Raw genomic sequence first — 25852 nt, 5'->3', positions numbered from 1 at the left:
AACTTGGCCTGGTCACTAGCTCCTAAATGAGCAAATATCCATTTTAGGGAAGCTTATGAAAACTGAGATTCTAACAGGGATTACATATACTTTCATTTTCTTTTAATTGTCCAAGAGCACTTACATACCGTTTGCTTATCATCGTAGAAAGAGGTTATTTTTTAATATCCAACTTGCCTCACTTAGCAGGTGAAATGTTGCAGATTCACAGGGAGAAACCCTCCTTGGATATGAATCCAAAGGAGAAATATTTCTCAACTGACAGGGGCAGAAGGAAAAAGGTTACATCTGTCTTCTCTAAAGAGGTCCCCTCCCCTTCCTCTCGCTCCCCCACACTAATGGGTGCTGAAAAGAGAGAATTGGACTCTTTAAGAAAAGACAGGGGATGGAAGAGATAAAGGAAGAACTCAAGTTTGCCTGAAAATTCAGAATAGCATGCTTTGGGTGTAAACTGTTTTTAATAGACTGGAATTTTAGAACAGCAGTCATTAATTTTAATATACAAGAAGATAATTAAAATGGGGATGTAGGCCAGTTCCCTTATAATCAGCTTCTTTTTTTTCTTCTTCTCAAGAGCACCAAACAGATCATGTTGTTGAGTCAAAGGAAGAAGGCATTTTGCAATAGACATAATGTGTACTGTCCTGTTACCATACCATATAAAATATATAATTGCCCTGTAAGGGGAATAGGGCTGTTTTGCAGGTTAAATTTAATCAGGAATGGTTTGGACTTGTTCTCCTGAGAAAATAGGAAATTACATGTGGATTTGGTTTGGAAGTGATGAGAAGTGTTGATAAGGTTAATCAAAGCAAACTCATTTTACTTTGAAGAAGTGGGTAGGGGACAAACTGAAAACTATTTTTTTACTTAAAACTCAAATTGAAAGTACGTAGGGAAGTTTTGTGTAATCTATTTGGTAGAGAGAAGCAAAGTGAGTGGAAATTTTGAAACAGTGATTAGTTCACAGAGTGGATGCCACCTCTGTGGCTCTCTTCCTTTTGCTGGAATTTGTTTCTCTCCCTGGAGTTCAAGGCTCTGATAGGGGAGGCTTCACTTTATTCCCTGAAGGAGACCATCCTGTTGCTTTCTGGCTGTCTCCCTCTTCTTTTCAATTCTAGCCTTACCAGTATGTATTGTCTTTCCCTATTAGAATGTTAGCTCCTCAAGGGCAGTGACTATCTTGCTTACATAGTATCCTCAGTGCTTAGTATATAGTAACCTCTAAATTTCCTTTTTATTATATGTGTGTGTGTATATATATATATACATATATATATATATATATATATATTTAAGCTAACTCTTACTTTCCATCTTGGAACCAATATTTTGTATTGGTTCCAAGACAGAAGAGTGGTAAGGGCTAGACAATGGGGGTCAAGTGACTTGCCCAGGATCACACAGCTGGGAAGTGTCTGAGGCCAGATTTGAACCTAGGACCTCCCGTCTCTAGGCCTGGTTCTCAATCCACTGAGCTACCCTGCTGAGCCCTTATTATATTTTTTAAATTGTTCAGAGCAACTCTTTCAACATTGGGCATAGTAGTAAAAGACAAATAATAAAAGCTAAAGGATATAAACTGGCAGCATACTTTTGTGTCTTGTAAAGGCTGATACACAAAAAAAGAGGTGAAAAAAGTGAAACAAAATATTATTAGCTCTACTGCTCATAAGACATGATCATGAAAAAATCCATTTCAATTGCATTTTATCTGATATTAAATATTCTAGTGCCTTGCATTAAATCACATAATTTTAAGTCTTTTTAAAGGCACAATTTATTTTTAGAATAGTTAATGAAATAGAATGACAGTTTTCAGATGAAATATTAGAAAGATGCTGTCAGTTCAAATTTTCAACAAAATTAGTATTTTCACTGTATCCTAGAAAGTCTGTTTGCCCCCCACTTGCCTTTGAGCTCATGCTTTCCCATCCCTTTGCAAACTATAGTCTATTCATGATTTCCTTTCTTTCTCATCTTCATCTCCTTCCTTCCTACTGGCTTTTTCAATTCTGCCTATAAACGTGAACCTTAATAAAAACAAATAAAAAACCCATCCCTTAAAAAATCTTCATAGAAACCTCTGACAAAGGTTTAATTACTCATATTTATAATGAGCTAAATCAATTGTACAAAAAATCAAGCCATTCTCCAATTGATAAATGGGCAAGGGAAATGGATAGGCAGTTCTCAGATAAAGAAATCAAAACTATTAACAAGCACATGAAGAAGTGTTCTAAATCTCTTATAATCAGAGAGATGCAAATCAAAACAACTCTGAGGTATCACCTCACACCTAGCAGATTGGCTAACATAACAGCAAAGGAAAGTAATGAATGCTGGAGGGGATGTGGCAAAATAGGGACATTAATTCATTGCTGGTGGAGCTGTGAAATGATCCAACCATTCTGGAGGGCAATTTGGAACTATGCCCAAAGAGCAACAAAAGAATATCTACCCTTTGACCCAGCCATAGCACTGCTGGGTCTGTACCCCAAAGAGATAATGGACACAAAGACTTGTACAAAAATATTCATAGCTGCGCTCTTTGTGGTGGCCCAAAACTGGAAAACGAGGGGATGCCCATCAATTGGGGAATGGCTGAACAAACTGTGGTATATGTTGGTGATGGAGTACTATTGTGCTAAAAGGAATAATAAAGTGGAGAAGTTCCATGGAGACTGGAACAACCTCCAGGAAGTGATGCAGAGCGAGAGGAGCAGAACCAGGAGAACATTGTACACAGAGACTAATACACTGTGGTATAATCGAACGTAATGGACTTCTCCATTAGTGGTGGTGTAATGTCCCTGAACAACTTGCAGGGATCCAGGAGAAAAAAACACCATTCATAAGGAAAGGATAAACTATGGGAGTGGAAACGCCGAGAAAAAGCAACTGCCTGAATACAGAGGTTGAGGGGACATGACAGAGGATGGACTCTAAATGAACACTCTAATGCAAATACTATCAACAAAGCAATGGGTTCAAATCAAGAAAACATCTAATGCCCAGTGGACTTACGCGTTGGCTATGGGGGGTGGGGGGGGAGGAAAAGAAAATTATCTATGTCTTTAACGAATAATGCTTGGAAATGATCAAATAAAATATATTAAAAAAAAAAAAGAAAAAAAAAACCCATCCCTTGATATTCCTACCCTTCCTAGCCATCATCCTATATCTTTCCTCTTCTTCACTGATAGCTTGGGACTAGGATTTCATCAGTACAGGAAACTCCTGTGTGAGGAAATCCTCTCTTCCAATTAAAATCAGCCTCTTTTCCTACACTTATGACTTTGGAGAATTTTCTGGATCACTGAGGGCTAAATGATTGAAAGAATATTGCACCACCATTATGTGCCACCCTGTTAATCTTTTAGAAAGGGTAGGCTGTACTTTCTTCCTTCACTCTCTCTAATTAATCACTCAGTCTACCAATAAGTATTCATGAAGTAATAACTGTTAGGCTCTGGAAACACAATGACAAAAACAAAATCGTTTCTGCCCTCAAAGATCTTGGAGTCCATTGGCAGAAATAACATATGCATATATAGGAAGGGATTTGAGGGAGAGAGAGAAAGAGAGAGAGAGAGAGAGAGAGAGAGAGAGAGAGAGAGAGAGAGAGAGAGAGAGAGAGAGAGAGAGAGAGAGAGAGAGAGAGAGAGAGAGAGAGAGAGAAAACCATTCATGATAGGGAGGTTCTGTCCGCTGTAGGAATGTGATTATAAAGAGTTGAATTTTGATAATAGCAAGTTCGAGAGGATTGGAAATTATCTCCAAATTGCTAGACTAAGGCCAGAAAACCTGGAGAGAATTCTGGAATGCAGAGAACTGAGGACGAAGGAATTTGAGGGAGAAACTCCCACTTCCAGTTCTTGAGCTAGAAAAAGAAGATGCAGCTTTCTTGGGCTACCTTACCTGTTAGGTAAGGAATAATGTGGATAGGTGGTGTTATCCACACTAGGGAACTGGTTTGGATATTTATTTGGCTGTTGATAAGTATCATATTTCCCTTTTGGTGAAAGGAAGCAAAGTTCACCTCCCTCCACTTGACCAGTGTGAATAAAAGCCTTGGAGACTATGTTATAAGAAAACAGTTTTGATATTTATTAGAAATCAAGGCAGACTGTGAGTATTATATAAAAGGATAACCCGATTCTAATTTCTTATATTTCACACAACCAATCTAAATCCATCTCACGACAGATGCTTCTGTTCTTCTGGCTATGCTACCAACTCCCTGTTTCTAGCTAGATTTTCCCAAAAAACTCACTAATCTATCTGGCTATAATCCCCAGTCTTTAGTTTAGTGGTTTCTCTAAGAAGTTGTCTCCAAAATCTAAGGAGTAGCCTCAAGATGGCTGAGTCCACTCAAAGCTGGGTCTGACCCTTATGTAAAAAACCCAGAGCCCAACAGACAGGATCTTCAGATAAAACTTCAGACAAGTTGGCAAACCCAGCAGGTGTGACTATATCTTCCTTAAGATGTTCTCCAGTTGAAAAGGAACCTCCAAACTTCCACAAACAGGTTAAGGTAAGGTAGCCCAGGAAAGCTGCACCTTCCTTTTCCAGCTCAAGAGCAGGAAGTGGCAGTTTCTTCCTCAAACTCCTTCCTCCTCAACTCTCTTTGCATTCCAGAATTCTCTCTAGGTTTCCTGGTTTGAGCCCAGCACTTTGGAGATTATTACCAATCCTCTCAAATTTGCTCTTATCAAAATTCAACTCTATAATCCCATTCCTACATAGCAAAAGGGCTTAGTAAAACTTTCATGTAGAAAGTAAAATGAACTGATTTTTTTTTTTAAGAAAATGAGTGATTCTAAGAGATTGGAGACGAGGAGAAAGTACATTTCAGGCATGAGGGATAACTCTACAAAAACAGGAGATGGAGTGTCATGTCAGAAAAACAGTAAGATAGCCAGTTTGGTTTTACCATAGCATCCATGAAGGGAACAATGTATATGATAGACTTCAAAAGTTAGGTTGGATCTAGTTTGCAAAGAGCTCTAAATTGCTGGAGGAGTTTGTGTTTTATTCTAGAGGTAACAGTGGGGCAACTAGGGTTTATTGGGTAGAAGAGTCACATGTTCAGATTTGTGTTTTAGGAAACTCACTTTGATCATTGAATAGACTAGAAAAGGCAGAAATTTGAGACTCTTAATTAGTAGGCTCTTTCAGTAGTCCAGATAAGAGAGGATGAAGGCCTAAACTAGAGTAGTAGCCATCTGTGTAGAGAGAAAGAAGAGGCAAACAAGCAAGAAGTTGCCAAGGCAGAAAGGACAAGATTTGGTAGTGTTTAGGTATATCGAATGAATGGAAGGGAGGATTTAAGGAAGTGACACTGAGATGTTAAAACTTGGTGACTGGAAATAAGGTGTTCTATCAGCAGAAATAGGGAAATTCAGAAAAGGAGTAGGTTTTGAGGAACAAAAAATAGTTTTGTTTTTAAACATCTTGAGATGGAGATGCCTTCAGACATCCAGTTTGAAATACAGAATGGGAAGTTGGCCTTTGGGAATGGTGCTCAAGAGAGAAAATAGGGCTGAATATTCATACATGTACATAATGCAATTAATTTGTAGTGATATGATAATTAAACAATGGGATCCGGTGAATTCACCCAATAAGCCAAATGTTTCATGAAATAATGTTTCTTATTGCCTTTGGACACATTATAAAACCATTTCTGCCATATCATTTATTTGCCTGTCCCAAGAGAACCTATGATCTCTTCCTCCTTTTCTCTACTACTTCCTTTTGTTTTCCTATTCTATTTATGGAATCTCAAGATTCATGATTCAGTTCCTCCAGGCATACTTGTGCCCATTGGTCCCTGGACAAGAATCTCACATTTATAGTATAAGCCTTTATGTATAGTTTTTAAGACAGTGTAGAACCTATGAGATTCTTAGCACCCCCCTTTATATCACCATGACACTGTAACTTCTTAAGAAGGGGCCATTTGGGTTCTGAGGCTATTTTATAATTTTCTTTGTTCCATGAATGTCCAAAGCCCAAGAATTCATCCTTTCCCTGTACTTAACTCCCTCCAAACCATCTTTCTGAATTCCTGATCATCTCTTTGGATATCCTCTAAGAGGAAGGCTTCCTAACCTTTTTTTCCTTATGATCTTCTTTGGCAGTTTAGTGAAGACTACACATCCTTTCCCAGAGTAAATACATAAAACATATAGAATTACAAAGGAAACCAATTATATCTAAAACTTGCCAAACTTTTTATTTTAATTCACAAACCCTGTTTAAGGTACCCTCCTCAGCCCAGTGCTGGGCAGCCTTTCCAGGGTTCATTGCCAGATTTCTCAACCCATTATTCTGTTGGGAGAGAGTGTGGGAAAGTAGGGGTGTTAAATTTACACAGGTACATCCCACTCATTTGAGATTCATTTTTTTAACAAGTTTTTCTTTTTAAATTGCAAATACAGGGAAGGTTAAGCCAATCAGTTAATAATTGATCAATCATTAATCCTTTGGTGTGAATTGCTTCAATAAACTGCTTTCCCCCCATCAGATAAATGTCAAACATCTGACCAAGAACTGCTTTTCTGAGAGGGAAATAATTTGGAGTGGGATGGGATTGGAGGTGTTGCCAAAAGATATTTTGAATGATGGAGCCTTTGGATGAAGGGAACTATTTAGTGTAATCTGCAAAAGGCGAGGTTTGAAGACTCAGAGGACTATAGGAGGGCTCAGTAGGTTCAGAAGAAGGCAGGTTGTGAGGTGAGAAAAAGCTCTAAAGGAGGTGGGTTTCCTTTACTGGGCAGTTGTGCTTTTGCCTCTGTTAGCTGATATCCTGTGTCTACAGAAGTCATCTCCATGCCACCTTACACATAAACGCCTCAGGTGGTCAGTTCTCCAAGGAGCATTGAGTCATCGATGAAGTTTCAGACTGACATTTTAGTGACTCTTATGCCTTCCCTGTGGTCATAATCTCAGTTTCTGCCCAAATTCTTTTGTTTTTCATTAATTTTTTTTTCCAACTTACTTTTAAAGATGAATTTAGGTGGGTATGTATTCATTGGTGATGAAGTATTCTTCAGTTAGATAGATGTCCATTCAGTTCAGGTCTTGCCAGTTACTCCATGTACATTCTGATTGTTTCTCTTGATATGGATAAGTTGTTTCTTCTAAGAGTACCTTATTTTGCTTTGGAGAGGTGTTAGAGTGGGCTATGGTTTGGGAACCTGATGATGGGAACTTTCATGCAGTCAGTCACATAGTTAGAAGCAGAATTAGGACTTAAATAAAGATCTCCTGACTGATATCTTTTTTACTGTACCACACTGACTTCCTTAAAACTACATGGGGGGCAGTCAGGTGACCCAGTAGATAGACAGCCAGGCCTGGAGATAGGAGAGTTCTGAATTTAAATCTGGCCTTAGACACTTCGTAACTGTGTGACCCTGGGCAAGTCACTTAACCTCCATTGCTTAACCCTTACTGCTCTTATCCCTTTGAACCAATACACAGTATTGATTCTAAGACAGAAGTAAGGATTAAAAAAAAAGAAAGAAAACTTTATTTGGCTTAAGAATAGCAATTTAGCAATTCTTTAGAAAGACTGTAGAATATGAACCATTTTAATAACAATAAAGAATATTTATTTACTGAACTCCTTTGATCTGCATAAGTTTTTGATGCTCTAATTCATTCATTCATTTATTTATTTGTTTATTTATTTATTTACAAGGTAGAAGAGGTAGGAAATAGATGTGGAATTTGCCAGGCTACCTTCTTATTTGTAACTTCTTTTCTTGGTTAAGAAAATAATATGGTGGCAAAGAGCGCCTATCACTTAAAAGGCTTTTTGTTGACTATTGTTAAGAGAGTTTTTATTAATTTCACCTTTTTTTATTTAAGAGGCAAAAGAGTAATAAGATTTCTTAGTAAGAGACTTCCTGCTGTGCAGGTTGTCAGTTGGGGACAGTTAGAAGGGTGTGGCTGAGTGTGGTTAGATAGTTGCAGACAGTTAAAAAAAGGCTTTTTGTCTCTAGGTCTCCTGGGGAGAGTTTGTGCTGCTAGCACTCTCTCTGGTTGGAGACAGAGAATGGAATTAAGGCTTTAATAGCCTTATTGATTAATAACCCGGGTAGATAAGGTAGATAGTGGTTATATTATTAGATAGGGAGAGTAGGAGAATAGGCGAGGGCTTTGGCTTAGCAGAAAATATTGCCCTCTGAGGCAGATAGATTTAGGTTTTTTTAGAGAAATTTAGTTAGGATTGGGATCTGGGGCACAGTTACAAGCTATTGTAAGATTACTTTCACTTTCCTCCTTCCTATTTCCTATGCATATTTCCTAATAATAAACTAAGTATTTTGTGTTTAATAAACTGCACACTGGCTTTTGTTCAAACTCCTACCCCCAAAATTTAACCCTTCACACTATGAAAAGTAATATTTGGAATATAGGATATTTCTGTCCTGTCTCAGACTCTTGCTTTGGGTGACTGTTCTGTAAAACTTTCCTTCTTCTTTTCTGTTGAATGAATTTCCCTATACCTCTTGCCCCACTAAGTATTAGGTTTTTTGTCTTTGATGGTGCCTAATTCCAATTAAGCTCCTTCATAGGTTAGATGACTGTTTTTTTTTGAAATATGTTGAATTCTAATTTTAAAATAAGAAATGAAAAGCCTTGAATGTCAAGACAGGTGATAACAGTGAAACATTGAGCTTGAGAAGGCCACTTTATTTACACAACTGAGCAAGCTTAAATTAAGTATAGGAAGCAGTCATACATGGTTAGACTTGGTGTCTGCAATTATATTTCTTAATTATAAGATATATCTCATTAACTTATAAATATTTTTAGCTGGAAAGGACATCAGCAATCAATTAGTGCATTGCTTCCTGAATTATGTTTCAAGTGCTATGATTAAGGCTTCCATAAGGAAATATGAATGCTAATAATATTTCCCCAAAAAATTATCCAAATATTTTTAAATATTAAATGTGAAATTTTGTATATTTAAAGAAGTTTACTATTGCTATACTGTCTTGAAGTTAACTGATTTTATCTATTTGTCTCTAAAATTTCCATGATCCAATATCCCCAAAATATTTCATAGCCTCAAAGCCCTCTAAATCAGCATATATAGATAGTACCATTTTACATAAGACCCCGAAATCATCTGTGGCAATTTTAGGTAAAGAACTACCAATGTTGTCCAAAATCAACACCTTCATTTGATAGGGGGGAAACTAAGTCCCAGAAGATTAAATTAATCTTCCAACGCCATCTTGACGACAAATGGCAGAGCTGTGATATATCCCTTTATTCTCAATCCAGGTCATTTCCTACAATACCATTTTTGTAGATGTCATGGAAACGCTATAAAATCTAAGTCATTTAAGGGACATTAAATAACAATTTGTGTTCCCTACAAAAGAGAATTGAGATTTATGTAGTATTTACCAAGATGGCAGCAGAAGGGTTATAGGTCACAGGATCCTAGATCTAATATTGGAAAGGAGCTCAAGCCATGTGTTCAAACCCTGTCATTTTATACATTATGGAATTTGGGTCCAGGGAAACCAATGATGAATCACACAGGTAGTAGAACTTAAACATAGGGCATAAAACCAGTTAGACATGTCTGTCTTTGTAGTACTGGAAAAAATGGATTAAGGTTAGGGATAGATACCTAGAGAAGGAGATGGAAAGGGAGAAAGGAGAGAGCTGTTGGTATAATTGCTCTGGCAAAGTTCCCAGGCTCTTTGTGGGAAAGAAGCTCATCAGTAATCTAGGGCCCCAGTCCTCTATTCTAGGCAGCTAATTTTTTTTCCTTCTGTGTCCAATTTATTAGGGACCATGAGGAGATGGATGATGTGGTTTTGCTTAGCTCAGCCTCAACTTCAAATGGAAGAGCATGACTAAATGGGCTACTTCTTTTGAAATAAAGTACTCCCTTGTATATCAGAAAATAAATGCTGAGAAAAAGAATATATACTGGCTATATTGAAGGGTGTCCCAAAAATCTGAGTGCAGTTTTAATCATAAAGTTGCTTTCAGAATGTTGGGTCACTGTATTGTAGCATAAAATTTTTATATGCCAACTGTGAGAAACAATTACATTCACTTTGTTATTTTCATTTTTTTCTGAATTCATAATGGCACAATACTGATCTTTATCCAGAGCCAAGCACTGGGAAATGACATTTTCAGAATAAAATGTTCACCAACTTATATTTAGCAAAATGATATTGCCAAATTGCTTGATCTCATTTTACATAATCCAAGTTAGTTTTGATTTAATAAGTTTAAAAATCTTGCATTCTAAATGTTTTTCCCCAAAGGAGTTTAATGGGATTCTCAAAAAAAAAAACCAAAACATTTTATTGGGGGGGGGTTTAAATTAAAAGAGTCCAGCACATATATTTCAACACTGGAATTACTAATGATTTAAATTATCAGAACCAACTGGGTTTGAACAAGGAAGTAACCAAAATAAATGAAAATATGTTAATTTTGGCTTTATGGTGAATTCAGGGTGGAGCACAGAGGAAGTCATTATTTTGCAACAGGAAAAAGATTTGTTTTATAAAAAGAAACAAATCAAATTCAGTGTCAAAGATGTTTAAAACATTTCATTTAATATTATTGTTTTCAAAATCATAAGTGTCTATTTAGAACTCTGTTTTATTCATACTTTACATTGTCCATTTAACAACACATCACTTAGAGTATTTTATATTTTGGCATGCTACTTCCATATCTGAATATATTTCTGATCTTATTAGTGTTAACACTGCCCCAACTAATGCATCAAAATTCATATATGCCTTCATCATGACAAGGTAGCTAATTGGCATAATAGGTAGAAAATGGAAGGAAGTTCTAAGTTTGAATCTTGTTTCAGAAACTATTAGGCCTTTGACTCTGGGGATTCATTTGACCTCTGTCTTCATCTGATATAAAACGTGGATAATAATAGTACCTTCCTAATAAGGTTGTTGTGAGGATCAAATAAGTTAACGTGTTTTTAAAAAAAAAAAGACTTTGTAAACCTTAAAGCAGTATATAAATGCTAGCAATCATCATCATCATCATCATCATTATTTTATCATTATCATCATCATTATTCCTCCTTCTGTAAATTCTCCAGGGAAGAGTTAATTATGTTTCATTAATTATTCCCTAAAAATAAAAGAATACTGAAATTTTTATTTTACATTTATTTTATGTATCTCTTGTACACAGCAGTTACTTAATAAACATTTGTTGAATTAATTAGCAAACAAAACCTGTGAAGTAAACAATATAGATTTCTTTTTTTTTTTTAACCCTTCTTTGTATGTATTCTAAGATAGAGATGGAGCAGCAAGCTAGGCAATTGGGATTAAGTGATTTGCCCAGGGTCATTAAGTGTCTGAGATCATATTTGAACCCAGGTCCTCCCACCTCCAAGCCTGTGCTGCCTAACTGCCCCAATAATGTTGATTTTAAAGGATTCATGAACAAATCCCGTCCTGTCTTCACTTAGAACATAATATTTTTCTTTTTGATACAATTCTAACCTGCTTGGTTTCTTCAATCCATCATAGATTATGAGCACACACACGCACCCTCCCCCCCAAAAAGAAGAAGAAATATACATGGGGGAGGGAGTTTAGAATCATAATATGGCAAGCCAAAGAAATAGATAACAATAAGGAATAACATTTTCTGGACATAAAGTATAGCCAGAAAGAAAGAAAAAACCTTAAGTAGACAAAATAATTTTTAATACCATAAGCTATTTGTGGTGGACATAACTGATGTTGATCTTGCTATCATCAAGAAAAAGTTATATTATGTTAGAAATTGGGGGTTGGGGTAACCTCCATCCAAAACAGTTAAAGTAAAATTTTTGGATATTGAAGGGCAATTAAAGGGGAAATTCATTGTTTTAGATTTCTGGTGAGACAGGGTAAGCTTTTAATACTTCTCAGTCAGTGGGCTGAAAAACCCCAGTTATTCCAGTAAGAAAGTGGAAAGACTTTTTGGTTTGGAGTCAGAGGATCTGGATTCAAATTCCAAGTCAGTCCCCTTGGGAGACAACAATGAAGGAATGGGTTGGGCTAGCAGACCTCCAAGGTCACTTGAAGCCTCAGATCCAAGATTCTGTGCTTTGATTCTATGCACCCTGGGGGGTGGCAGGCCAGGCCTTTTCCCCTGGCCACAGCAGCTGCCCTGACAGCCAGGCACTGTGGAGCACCCCTATCTGTCCATTAGAGGGCACTAAAACACAGAGCAGTCCAGGCCTGCATCACATCCTGCTCCTTTCTACTTTTCTGCACAGGAAAGGGAGGCAACTCTGGCCCTCCTGTCCCTGGAAGAGCAGAGGCTGCTTCCCCGCCCTCCTGCGCTTCTGCCCCTGGTGAAAGGGATCAGGCCTTTGCCGGCTTCTCCAAGCCCAGGAGGAGAGCAGTGGCTGAGATGTGAGTCCTTTTGTTAGGAGGGTCACCAGGAGTCCAGAGAGGCAGCCGCGCTTCTGGCTCCAGTTTGGTTGCCTTGGGGTAAAGAGTTAGATTGGGAAATGCCTGTGGTTAGCCAGCCGAGCCCTGGGCTTTGATGAATGAAACCCCTTGTTCTGCAAATGTTTTGGCTTGAAAAATTTAACAAGCATTTCTTTAAAATGTTATTTGGACAGATTTAAATTACAACTGTTGATGAAGAATTCTTTGGAAAGCTGGGAAGTATACTACAAACTGCCAAACACTGAGCATCCCCAGGGAAACCTTCGTATTGAATATCATCTTTGATTGCATGACTGTCTTTAATTATTTTAGAACAGTGTTATGGCATTTCAGTGCTCTTTTAAAAAAACTGTATTTGTCACCTGGCACATAGTAGGCCCTTGTTGATAGACTGAATATCCTTTGTCTTTATGAGAAATAGAATTGTTGGATACTTGATTGAATCCCTCTTCTCATGTTAGAAATTTGCTAGCACTGACTATTTCTTTTTGCAGTTCCTGGAACATAGTAGGCCCTTGTTGGTGGATTGAATTTTCTTTGTCTTTGTCAGAAATCTTAACTATTAGCTGCTTGATTGAATTCCTCATCATTGTCAGAAATTTACTAGCATTTCTTTTTATGGGGGCCAGAGACGAAGAATATATCAGTTAAAGGACTAGGAGCTGAGAAACTGTTGATAGCTGACTTTTTATAATTCGTTATCACTGAAACTTTATAATAATTAGAAAAGAAATTCTGTCATTTAAAAATATTCATCTTCTGACTCTTCTTGATTTGTTATTTTCCCATTCTCATTTTCAAACTTTTGGCCTTCTGTAAAATATGTTCTGGGAATCATCATCTACCTATGTTTTAGTTTGCTTCTGATAATAATAAAAAGGTAAATTTACTGTATGTAGTGCCTACAATGTGCCAGACATTGGGCTTTACAAATATTATCTCATTTGATCCTTACAACGATCCTTAGAGATAGATACTATTATTATCCCCATTTTACCTAGGAGGAAACTGAGGCAAAATAGCGGTTAAGTGACATCTTCCTGACTCCAAGCTGGACACTATCCATTGAGCCACTTATCTACCCATGTTGCTAATGATTTCATCCTTTTCACTACTTTAGAAAAGCAAAGGATATATAATAAATGCAAGGTAGACAGAATGTGTTGTAACTAAGAATGAAATAGGCTCTGTGGCCTTTCTGTCAGATTTTAAAAGTAGCATAGCTATTATTTATGCATCTCTTTACATTCCTTTCAGGCTTAAAATATTTGATAGCTTTCTTCCTCCTGGTATTGGCTTGATGCCCAGAGGAGCATTCCATTAAATGGATCCATACTTGGAGGTTAAGAGATCTTGAAGTTGTCATTGAGCCATTTCTTTAGGAGTGGGTGGTGCCCAGGCTCCCTAATGTGTCCTCAACGGATTTTCAGTCATATAAACAATTTAACTGCTTGTTATGTGTGCCTTGAAGTCAGGTGACTAATACAGCAGCACCAGCTGAGGGCATCTGTTCCCTTAAATCTTTTAGAAAAAACGCTTAGCTGTAAATGAGCAGCCACTCAGCAATCAACTTTGATGGAAGGACCCATATGCATTTAAAAGGGAAATATTTATTTTTGTGAACCCACTTAGTTAAATAGATAGTTCTCTTCAAGATACTTACTCAGATAAGGAAAGATGCAACGTAAAGCCAAATCCAACTCCCATGTATAATAGGGTTTTAAATATGAAAGACAGCAGACTTGTTGAATTGGATCATACAGCATTCTGTCAGTTCCCTCCAGTATCATAGCAGGCTTGGCCTGGAGATTGGTGCAGCAACCTGACGGGAGACCACATAGAATCTCTGGGTGGGCCATTCCCTGATGAGATCAGGTTTGCAGTGGGGGGACCAGACCAGGAGACTGGACCTGAGCAGCTCTAGGAGGGACCTGTATTTGACCTCAGTCCAGAGTTCTTCAGGAGAGATGAAATTGGTTCTGAGCCTTCCTAAGGAATGAGGTTCATTTAGATGGTTCAGAGGGAAACGTTATTGAAAGTTACAGGACTGAACTAGCCAGTACAGTATCTGGAATACTAATAATAAATAGTGCATTAGTTTGCAAAACATTTGATAGACATTATTTTATTTGAGTCTCATAATAAATTCAGTAAGATATGTAGTACCAGGATGAAGATCTTTATTTTATAACAAACTGAAGCTTGGAGAAATTAAGTAATTTGCTTGTAGTCTCATGCTAAATGTCAAATGAGGGGCTTGAACCTAGATCTTCCCGACTCCCAAGTCTGGTGTCATGCCTTGCTGCTTCTGTGGAAGTAAATTGGTCTCTTGAGGGAGACTCAGAGCAAGTGTAATCAGTGATCACCCAGACCAGACTCACCCCAGTAGAGTTTTTATCATTTTCCTCAGACTTAAAATAGCCTCTACTATGGCCAGGGATTAATTGTAGCTCAACAAGAATCTTTCTTGACACCAAAACAGCACATCCTGTGTTGTGATATGCTCATAGGCTATCAGATAATTTGCATAGCAGTCTTCAGTGGCTAGATTAGTCCATTTCTACTAAGGACTAAATAATAGTTCAAGTCACTTATATTAATGATGAGAAATGTTAAATGGGGAGGGAAAGAAACAGGCATTTATTAAGCATCTACCACTTTATTGGCACCATGTGGAAGACTTTACAAATATCTCATTTGATCCTTACCACAAATCTAGGAGGTAGATACTATTATTGTCTTCATTTGATAGTTAAAGAAACTGAGGGATTGAGGAGCTAAGTGACTTGCTAAAGGCCACCCAGTGAGTAAGCGTGTGAGGCCATATTTGAACTCAGGTCTTCGTGATCCCAGGATCAGTACTCTATCCAGTGTGCCACATAGCTGCCTCTGTATTTATGGTTCAGAAACAGTGAAAAATTCCCAAAAGTTTTCATTTGGTTTTGAATTCATGATATGACTTTTTGATTTGCAATGTTATCTTAACTGTTTTTTCTTAGAAAATTAAAAATTAAAAATAAATACATTAAATAAATACATGAATTAATTAAATTTAAGTTTAAAACATTTAAACATTTTGGGGTTTTTTCCCATCATCCTCATTAATAAAACTATAGCTTTAGTGTTAGAGTAAATCCCCTGAATCCTTTTCTAACCCTAGCTGCTATTTCTCTTAGTCTTTCAATGATTCCTGTCCTTTCTCCTACTTTTTAGATACAGGAATTCTTCTTCAAGATATTGTCCTCAGCCCTCAGCAGACTAGAGAGTTAAGTACTAAAAATGAATGCTCTAAGCAACAAGTGTGTTAGGAAATGGAGATGGGTCTTCCTGAAACATGGGTGGGATTATGATAGGTAGGCAGGAGGCAGAGGTTATTCCAGGCCACTAGAATACATTAGTAAAGTCTGAAAGGCAGAGTCCAGTGTGGTACATAGGAGGCATTTAGCAGAATGAATCAGGAGATAATCAAGCTGGGAGAAACAAGTGAGTGGACTGACCTGACCTCACAGAGACTTCATGTTGTGGGGTCAGGTTGAATGGAGTCCACTGGAGAGGGCTTTGAATGCCAGTGGCTTCTAGTTACTTTTCTGTGTTCAGGACTGAGGCTCCGTTGAGGGTTTTTGAACAGGGAAGTGGCATGATGAGGGAGGGCAATGTTTTTGAAACAGAATCCTAACAGTAAGGGGCAGGTAGCCAGCTAGGAAGCTGTGGCAGGGGTCCAGATTTGAAGTGGAGAGGATTTCTCCTAAGGTAGGAATAGAGAGAATGGAAAGTAAAAGATGGATTCAAGAAACATCACAAAGTAAGATATGTATAACCCAGTGGAACTGCTGTCAGCTCCAAGAGGGGGGAGGGAGACAACATGAATCATGTTACCATGGAAAAAATATTTAAGATAAAAATTATATTAAAAAAAAAAAGAAAAAGGTAACACAAAGAAAAATCCAGCACGGCATGGTGAAAAGATAGGAATGTTTATAAAATTATTTTCTGACCCCAGGTACCTGAAATAATGATTGTTGTTGATAGAAAGAAGTTGAGTGCCAGCTTCAGTTATAAGGCAGAATACTCATATCCCCATAGGTTTATTTTATCCACAGAAAGTATAAATAGGCCCAAGGCAAAAAATCCTTAAAGGAACAACCTGGAAATCAGAATATAAATATTGGGGCTTTAGACCTCAGCCTCTTCTCAGTTTCTTTGCTTCAAATTAGATATATTGACAACAGTATCAGAAAATTCTTGTTCAGTCATTTTCTGGTCATGTCTGTCTGTGACCCCTTTTAGGATTTTCCTGGGAGATCATGGAGTAGTTTGCCATTTGCTTCTCAAGCTCATTTTACAGATAAGGAATTGAGGCTCGCAGCTAAACCCAGGGAGCTGACTCCAGGTCCAGTACTCCATCCACTGGGCTACCTTCCAGCCTCCATCAGAGAATTCTAAAGCCTCACAAATATCTACTTAGAGAAAGACTAAATGTGTAGAAATTACCTGATGTCTGAAGTCCCATGGATTCATGATAGTTAATTATACTGACTGTTTTGTGTGGCGTAAGTTCATAATGTTATGAAGAGCAAGCTAACTATGTATAATTGAGATAGCCTCTGTCAGCTGCTTTCTCTTTTTATCTCTCCAGAGGTCTAAATGTCATTCAATTTTCCCAGCAGTATAAAGCATAGAGATTTCTGTTTTTCACCTAACAAAGGAGGAGATCATCTGTCCTGATGCTACTAACTCTATCCATCTCAAACTTATGGTCTTAGCTCTGTAGTTATGGCTTTTAAAAATTTGGGTACAAAATCATTTGGATTTTTGCTAATAGTTACAAATGTTACAATTCTAAATCCAGTTTTCCATGACTTCTATCGACTCATAATTTTATTGTAGTACAAAAGATGATCAAGATGTATTATGTTGTGCTTTTCAAACATTGATAATTTTGTTAAAATTTTTATTTAACTACTTAAATAAAACAGTTCATTTTTATCTAGTGATTTATATAACTATTATATGCTCTTACTCCATCCATACCACCTTCTGGAAGAAAAGGATTCTGACAATGTACACAATTACTATAATAAAAATATTGTTTGGGGTATAATCAATCATCCATGATTTCTTAGGTGAAAGAGACCCAGCAAACTATTCATTGTATTGTGATCATAAGTGAGAATGACCTTTCATAATTAAATAGCTTAAGTATTTTGTTTTTACTAATTTCATTTGTTACAGTGGTTTTTAAAGAGAAAACTTTTAAGCAATTCAATTATGGAATCGTGGCTTAAAACCTTCTATGGAACAAAATTGTTAGTCATTTAGGAAGGAGGATCTAAACCATCTTTCTGGTTTATTTCTGTTTTCTTGTAGGCTAGTTAATAAACTCGTATCTTCTATGAGTGGGTCAAAAATTACCTATTTAATGTATAAGTTGAGTGTTAATTTTGACTTTATAGTTATGATTTATTTTAAGAATTACAAAACTAACTGGATTTTCTCAGCTTTGTAACATATGTAAGAGCTAAACAGTTATATTTCTGCTTTTAGTGTGACATTTATTGTAAGATCTGATTAAAGTACTATAATAGAAAAGCTGATTTAAGATTTCACTATAGAGCCTGTTGTACACCAGAATCTTATCACCACTCTTAAATTTCCATTTGTAGTTTGTTTTTTTTATCCCAGTTTTTTTTTCCTTTGGCAGAATTTAATCTTCACAGACCAACATTAAAGCATTAAGGAAAGCTGATATTTTTGTAGTGACATACTTATATTCCATCCCAGGTATTGGACTGGATTGAGAACCACGGAGAAGCATTTCTGAGCAAGCATACCGGCGTGGGCAAATCTCTCCACAGGGCCAGAGCACTACAGAAACGTCACGAAGATTTTGAAGAGGTGGCACAGGTAGGTAACTGACTTTCTACTTCTGTTTCTGCTTCTATCAGTGGCCCTTTTTGTTTTTCTTTTGTAAATTATTATTGTAACATTATCTGTCATTTCAGATTAAGGTGTTGCTCAATACTCATCTGAAGTCTTACCAATATGCTTTGGAAGATGATTTCTGTGAGAATTTCCTTTCATTTTCAGTCAATGAACATATATTAAGGGACTAAGGTCTGAGGCTACAAAGAATGAAACAATTCCTGCTCTCAGATACTCCCTCAGTCAGGAAATAGATTCGTTTATTAGCTCTTATGCAAAGCATAATATTTGAAAGAGTGAAGCATCAACTGAGTGTTTTTGGTGGTCTGCTTCTTGCCACTGGTATGATTCAATCCAGTGTACTTCAGGGAGCCACATTCTAGTTAAAGCTTCATGGCTTTCCTTCATCTTTTAAATGAACATCATCCTTTATGGTGTTTGTGATGCCTGTGTTGTTTGAGTTGGGAAACTTACCCCTATTGACATGATTAAGGAAGAAGCCACAGGAAGGTAATTGTTCTTAAAATGTTTGCCAATTATTACTCTTAAGCTACATCAGTCTGATCACAGGACAGTCCACCAGAATTCTCACCCTTTATATTAAGTAATTTACCAAAATATATTTTGCAGATTAAAGAAAAGTAGAATTGTAAAAGAATCTTTTAGAACATATAGTTCCAGGGCAACTAAATTACAGGTCAAGGGCAGTTAAATTGCTCAGTGGATTGAGAACTAGGTTTAGAGACAGGAGGTCCTACATTCAAATCTGACCTCAGATACTTCCTAGCTGTGCGACTCTGGATAAGTCACTTAACCCCAGTTGTCTACCACTTACCACTCTTCTACCTTGAAACCAATACTTAGTATTGATTCCAAAACAAAAGGTAAAGATTTAAAAAAATAAACAAATAAATAAATTATAGATCAATCAGTTGCAGATCTCATTAATAAAGGTAGTTTCCTTAACAGGAGTGAGTTACACCAATGAAATCACAAATTTGACCCCATTCTCCAAAGAGAAAACAAATAGTAGAAAATTATGGAAGACAGGAATATGTGGAACACAAATAAGTAGCCAGTGTCTTTATACAGCCTAAGTCAGAGTTCTTCAGGACACAGGAAACTAGCATATAAAATTATTCAGTCTGTGGTTTCCAAAATAATGAGGCCCAAGATGGCAGAAGCAAAGCTGCTATTAGGAGAGTGCCAAATGTTCAGAGAGTATTCTTTAATTTACAAAAGAAATATCCTTTTCATACCATAGGGAGTTAGGAACCATCTCCTTTAAACATTTAGCTTCCTTCCCCAAGGAAAGAACTACTTCATGTGTAACCATGAGTTTCATGACCCAAAGAGAGTTTAATGAATTAGTGTGAAATGTTAATGCTCATCCAGCATAACCATACAGGTTTCCTGTAGCATTTTCCTACATCTTACTGCCCTAGGGAACCACTGAGAAAGCACTATATGCATGCAACATTATGGTAGATGGTGTATGAGACAAGAAAGATATCCTATGCCCTCAGGTAACTTATAATCTAGCTATAATAATAATAATAATAATAATAATATGTCAGAAGAAGGAAGGAGCAAGGGAGGAAGGAAAGGAGGAGGCAGGAAGGGAAAGGAATAAGCATTTATCATATCCCTACTCTGTACCAAACACTGTGCTAAGAACATCATCTCTTGATTCTCACATTGACCCTAGAAGGTAGAGCATTTATTTTCCCAATTTTATATTTGAGGAAACAGAAGCAAATAGCATGGCAGTTATATGCCCAAGGTTACATAGGTTGGGGGTGTCTGAGATTAGAGTTGAACTCCTCTTGCCTCCGGGCTCAGTGCTTTATGAAAATTATCTCACTTTGCTATCTTACAACTATAAGGAACTGTTCAGGGAGTATTATTGACTTCCTCATTTTTTAGGTAATGAAACTGAGCTTCACAAAAGTTACATGACTTGCCTGTGGTTTCACATTTAATAAGAATCAAAGATAGGGTCTGAACTGAAATTTCTCCAAATTTTAAGTCTAGTCCTCTTTCCCCTCCACTCTACTCTCTCCCCTAAGGGCAGAAGAACTCATGGGGGGAAATGCAGAAACCTCCAATACTCCATTGGGTAGGCTGATTCCATCTGTGGCAGAAAGAGATAAGAGCCTGGGCCAGTAGTCTGTTAGGAGCCAGAGGCTTCATAGTGAGTGGATGCCTACTGATAGGAGGTCCTGTGACCAGAGCATTCATAAGGCGATGCCAGCTGATCACGGGGCAGCACCCACACATGGCTCAGAGGTCGGGGGGGGCTTAGATGTAAATAGTCCCCAACAGTGGGGAAATGGGCTTTAGTCAGCTGGCCTCCTGGGTTCTTCTGCAACCTGACTGGGTCAGCACTGAGAGACAGCTGGAGGAGTACTCTTACACTGTCCCCTGATATTTTGAACTACTTTGGAAAACATGTAAAGAAAGGGTTAGTGGGGATCCAAACCCCCCCACCCCCGAATCTTTACACAGTGACTAAGAACCCCCAGGACAACTTAGAGTCCACTTCATTGCTCTCAGGACATCTTATTCTAGACCTACAGGCCTGAGGCTTCCTGGAGCTGGACCATGCATTCCAGGCTTCAGTTATTTACAGTTTTTTACACTCTGTAGTATGGAGACTCAGAGACATCCTTGTGTCCTGCCACAACTCTCCATCATTTTCCTCCTCACCTCCACCCTCCTGGGGACATGCTCATCTAGGAAGTCAGAAATAAAATAGGTCATAAATTAGTACAAACTCTCAACATATCAGATCCAGACATTAAAATCAGACAGCAGATGTTTGTTAAGCACCTACTGTGTGCCAACCACCAGGAGTACAAAGAGAGCCAAAAGATAGTTCTGGTCTCAAAGAGCTCACAGTGGTATAAGCATTTAAATAGTGCTTGCAAAGAGGGAGGGAGGGAACATGAATTGTGTAACTGTGGAAAAATATTAAAATAAAATAAATATATTAAAGCAAAAAATAAATTAAAAAGAAATAAATAAAAAGAAATAGTGCCTGTGATGTGCTAAGCACTATGCAAAGCACTTTATAACCATCATCTCATTTGATCCTCACAACAACCCTATGAGGTTTATTCTTAGAAGCTATTGTTATCCTCACTTTTAATATGAGGAAACTGAGGCAAAAAGAGGCATGTGACTTTTGGTCATATAACTGGTAAGTTTCTGAGGCCAGATTTGAACTGGGAGCAAAATGGGGAAAACAATCTGCAAACCACTGTGTACAAACTAGATAAACTAGTGATATCTCCTACGGAAGGCACTAATCTTTGGTTGAAGATAATAGCACATTCTTGGACTTTTATGCAAAAGTGAGCATACTCTGTTGTACAACTTTTTTGGTGATAGTTTTGCAGAGGTATTCACACTCAAACAGCAAAGGTGTGGAGGGCTTTTTGCCCTGTGTTTCTCTGCAGTTCATCCATATTTTTTTTTATTATTTTTGTTCATGTATAATTTGTTGATTAGATCTGGGGCACCATCTGTAACTGCAGAACACTTCTTCCTCTCCCATCCCATCCCCTTCTTCATGCAAAGGGAATTGTTTTGTATAGGCTGTGGCCTGGGGTCTTTTCTTCCTTATGTTCTCTGCAGCTGAGTTTACTGACCCAGATATCTTGATTTAGAACCCCATAAAAAATAACTGGAAAAGCTCTTATGATAAAGGCCCAAGACTTGGGACTAGGAATGAAAGGGTTAGCGCCTATCACAAGCTCTTGTTGAGGCAAAGCTTGGTCCTGCCAACTGGCCAAGTTTTAATTCTACTCTGCAAAATCATTCTGAGCCTTGTCATCTCCTCACCCTGTCAGCACGTGATTTCATTGCCTAGAAGCATGATTTTCATACCTGGAGGTCTCCACATCAGTGGCTCAGCCCTGATTCAAATAGCCCTCCTTCGGCATGCCTCAACATAGATTGCTGGGACTGAAGACATCCCTCATGTGTTGAGCAGCCTTCTGGGGACGTGCCTCCCTGACCTTCCTGGACCGCAGGGAACCCATCAGTCCTGACAGCCCTCTAGAACCGGGAACACCTGTGGGCTCCAGGGGGGCGCTATACAACTTTTCACATTTAAAGCAGATATAATAGTATGTAATAGTAACAGATGCTGCCTATTACACACTTATTTTTTGAGCAAAGGTGTGACACCTCATAAGTGTGCAGGAGATTATTATATTTTGTGGTTAAGTTATCACTCACAGGAAAGTTCCTTACCTAAGACCATTACAAGGCATGGTAAAGGAGGACCATTGTCAGAAGTCCCTGGATTCCCAAAATGTAGTACCCATGTACAAGCAGATTTCAAGTACCTATGCACCAGGTGCTGAGGTTACAAAACAAAAACAATATGTATTCATATAAATAGATGCAAAATATGTGCCAAGAAAGTGCAAGGAATTTTCATCAAGGAGAAGCACTAACGGCTGGTCTGGGGTAGTGGGACTAGGAAAGAGCTTCATGTAAGAGGTAATATTCCAGTTGAGCTTTGAAAATGGCTAGTTACAGTGGATAGCATGCTGGGCTAAAGTCAGGAAGACCTGAGTTCTCATCTGGCCTTAGACACTTCCTAGCAAGTCCCTTAACCCTTTCCTTCTGTTTCTTCATCAAATGAGCTGGAGACGGAAATGGCAAACCTGTATCTCTGCCAAGAAAACCCCCAATAGAGTCACAGAGTTGGTACACAAATGAAATGACTGAACAAAGACATTCTGAGAGGTGACGTTGAAGAGGGGAAACATTTCAGCTTGGGGTTCAATCTAGGCAAAGGTATATCAACTCTCTGAAGAGAAAAAGAAAAGCCTTTTCAGCTTCTTCTCTTTTGGAAGATCTTTGAAGTCTCTACTTTTGGGTTCACAGCTGAGGACCAGTCATTAAAGAAAGGCTAAGATAGGTGTTAGGAGTATGATGTAGTAGAAAAACTTGGAATCAGTAAGACTTGCACTAAGATCCTTCCTCTGCCTCTTATTACCTGCCTGACCTTGTGCATGTTATTTGAGTCTCAGCACCTTCATTTACAAACTGAGGGTTCCTGACTGTCCCTTCCAATTATAATGTTCTCTGACAATGTGATGAACTTCTCTATCTGATCATCCTTTGTTTCATAATGATTGCATTTGGGGCAATATTTCCATCTTGATGACCTCATGGTGCTCAGACAACTCAACTAGGAGCCCTGGTTTTATTAAGATGTGGTATATAGATGTTGTCTAGACAGACAGTGTCCTCAGGAGCAGGGCAGAATAATGCTGGGTATTTATAGTACTGTTCATTCACCGAAAGATCCCTGTGTCTTTGACAAACAACAAACTAACATTATTCTTTCTTCATCATAGGAAAAATGATGCCCACTAAGATAAATGACCTCAGCCAGCACCCCACCCCCTTCCTCTCCTTGCTTACTTTCTGTCAAAACAAATTGAAGTGGACATGTGCTCATGTCATAGATTTTAATGTCTGTTTGGGGACTTTATTTATTGCTAAGCATAGCCTCACTCTAGGGGTATTTCTAATGTACGTACAAGAGAATCTGTTAGTGATCAAGGAGGCAGAATCATACTTTTTTAGAAATGGAAGGCACCACAGTGGCCATCAGATCTACCCTGCACACCAAAAGATTTCCCACTGTATGATACCTGACAGTCATTCATTCCTCAATTTTAAGAGCCCCAAGAATGGGGAACTCACCACCATTCTAAGCTGCCCATCCTACTTTTTTACAGCTCTTATTGCAAAGAAGCTTTTTCTGATCCTAAATATAAGTTGGCCTCCTTACCACTTCCACCCAATGCTCCTGGGGCTCAATGGAACAAGTCTTTTCCCTCTTCCACACGAGTCCTTCAGATACTTAAAAGTTTGTTCTCATGTTCCTCTCCAAGTTTCCTTTTCTCCAAGGTAAATATGCCTGCCCAATTCCTCCAAGCAACAAAACTTATTGCTCTTCTCTAGAAACTGGCCAATCTGTCTATATCCTTTCTAAATATGGTGGCCAGTCCCAAACATAGTACTCCAGATGAGGTCTGATGAGGGCAGAGGCCAATGGGACTATTACTTCACTCTTCCAGTACACTATCTCCTTCTTCATTCAACTCAAAGTCTCATAAGCTTTATTTGGCCGCAGCATCACACTACCGACTTGTAACACTTAAAATCCCATACCAGAACTATGTCTACGCCTCACCCATCCCATATTTGCAAAGATGATTTTTTTGTACCCAAGTGCAAGACTTTTTGAGTCTGGTGAAAAATTTTATTAGAAAGCCTGTTGCAGGGCAAACATACCTTTAAAATGAGATTTTTCTGGTTTGGATTAACAGGATTGTGGTTTTGGAAAGTACTTTAGAAAACCAGGCTCCAGTTTATATTTTTGCTTAGGAGACTTGAATTGAACCTGCTGGGAAGCAGCCTACTTCTCTAGTTCCACTCAACTCTGTCTATTTCTCTAGTGTCCCTTCCCCGTTTATCATTTCACTGATTGCACTCTGCCAAGCCTCAGCCTTGGATTGCTCTGACCATATGCCACCTTGTTTGATCCTACATATGTATTATTGAACAAAGATGGAGAAAGTCCTACAAATATTCTGATCGGATCCAATACAGATTTATATTATACAGCCTCAACTGGACCCTCTTTGTTGCTTGGCAGTCCTTTTATACCTTTCTGAGGAGCTCACTGCCCCTTTCTTCATAGCAACTCTGCCAAACCTTGTCACCCCTCCTCAAATCTACCATGGCTCCTCCTCCCTCTACTTCTTATTTGAGAACTTTGCCTATTACAGAGAAAATTGAGGCCATTCGCCAGAAGGTCCCTCTCCTCCCATCTTCCTCATATCACTGATATGTCTTCTTCCACGATCTCCTTCACTCCTCTCTCACATGATGAGAGACTTTACTTCTTATCAAAGCTAACCCTTCTCCCTATACAAGTGATCTCATTCCATCCCATATCCTTCAAGAGACTGCCCCCATGCCATCCCCACTCTATCATTTATTTTCTGTATCTCCTTATCTACTAGCCCATTCTCTACTGCCTGTAAACATACTCATGTTCCCCTATCCTGAAAAATTTCACTTGATTCTTCTATGCCTTCTAATGATCATTCTTTATTTCTTCTGCCCTTTTTGGCTAAACTTCTTGAAGACCATCTACATTACAAAGTAGACCTGCAATTAATTGGTCTTCTATTTTTCTTCTTCTCTTCTTAATCCCTTTACAATGAGGCCTCCAACTACTTCATTACATTGAAATGCTGTCTCCATAGTTGTCAGTGCCAATTCCAATGTTTTGTTTTGTTTTTTTCAGTTTTTATTCTCCTCTACTTCTTTTTAGTCTATTGATACTGGTTATCACCCTCTCCTCCTTGATATTCTCTTCTCTCTAATACACTCCTCTCTACCTATCTGACCAC

The 25852-nt window shown here is 38.1% G+C and overlaps 1 protein-coding gene across 9 annotated transcripts in view; it reads left to right on the top strand.

Annotated features, from left to right (window-relative positions):
• The window catches only part of TRIO (trio Rho guanine nucleotide exchange factor), a 539234-nt gene that overhangs the window by 284306 nt on the left and 229076 nt on the right, over positions 1-25852 (top strand). For all 9 annotated transcript variants that reach the window (XM_056824283.1, XM_056824286.1, XM_056824285.1 and 6 more), the window contains one exon: positions 18261-18383. In XM_056824283.1, the coding sequence (XP_056680261.1) occupies positions 18261-18383 (123 nt within the window). The remainder of the gene's footprint in view (positions 1-18260; positions 18384-25852) is intronic.

This window comes from Monodelphis domestica, chromosome 3 (genome assembly GCF_027887165.1).
Source record: "Monodelphis domestica isolate mMonDom1 chromosome 3, mMonDom1.pri, whole genome shotgun sequence".
Taxonomy (NCBI): Eukaryota; Metazoa; Chordata; class Mammalia; order Didelphimorphia; family Didelphidae; genus Monodelphis; species Monodelphis domestica.
This window is presented reverse-complemented; position numbering and strand designations above follow the sequence as displayed.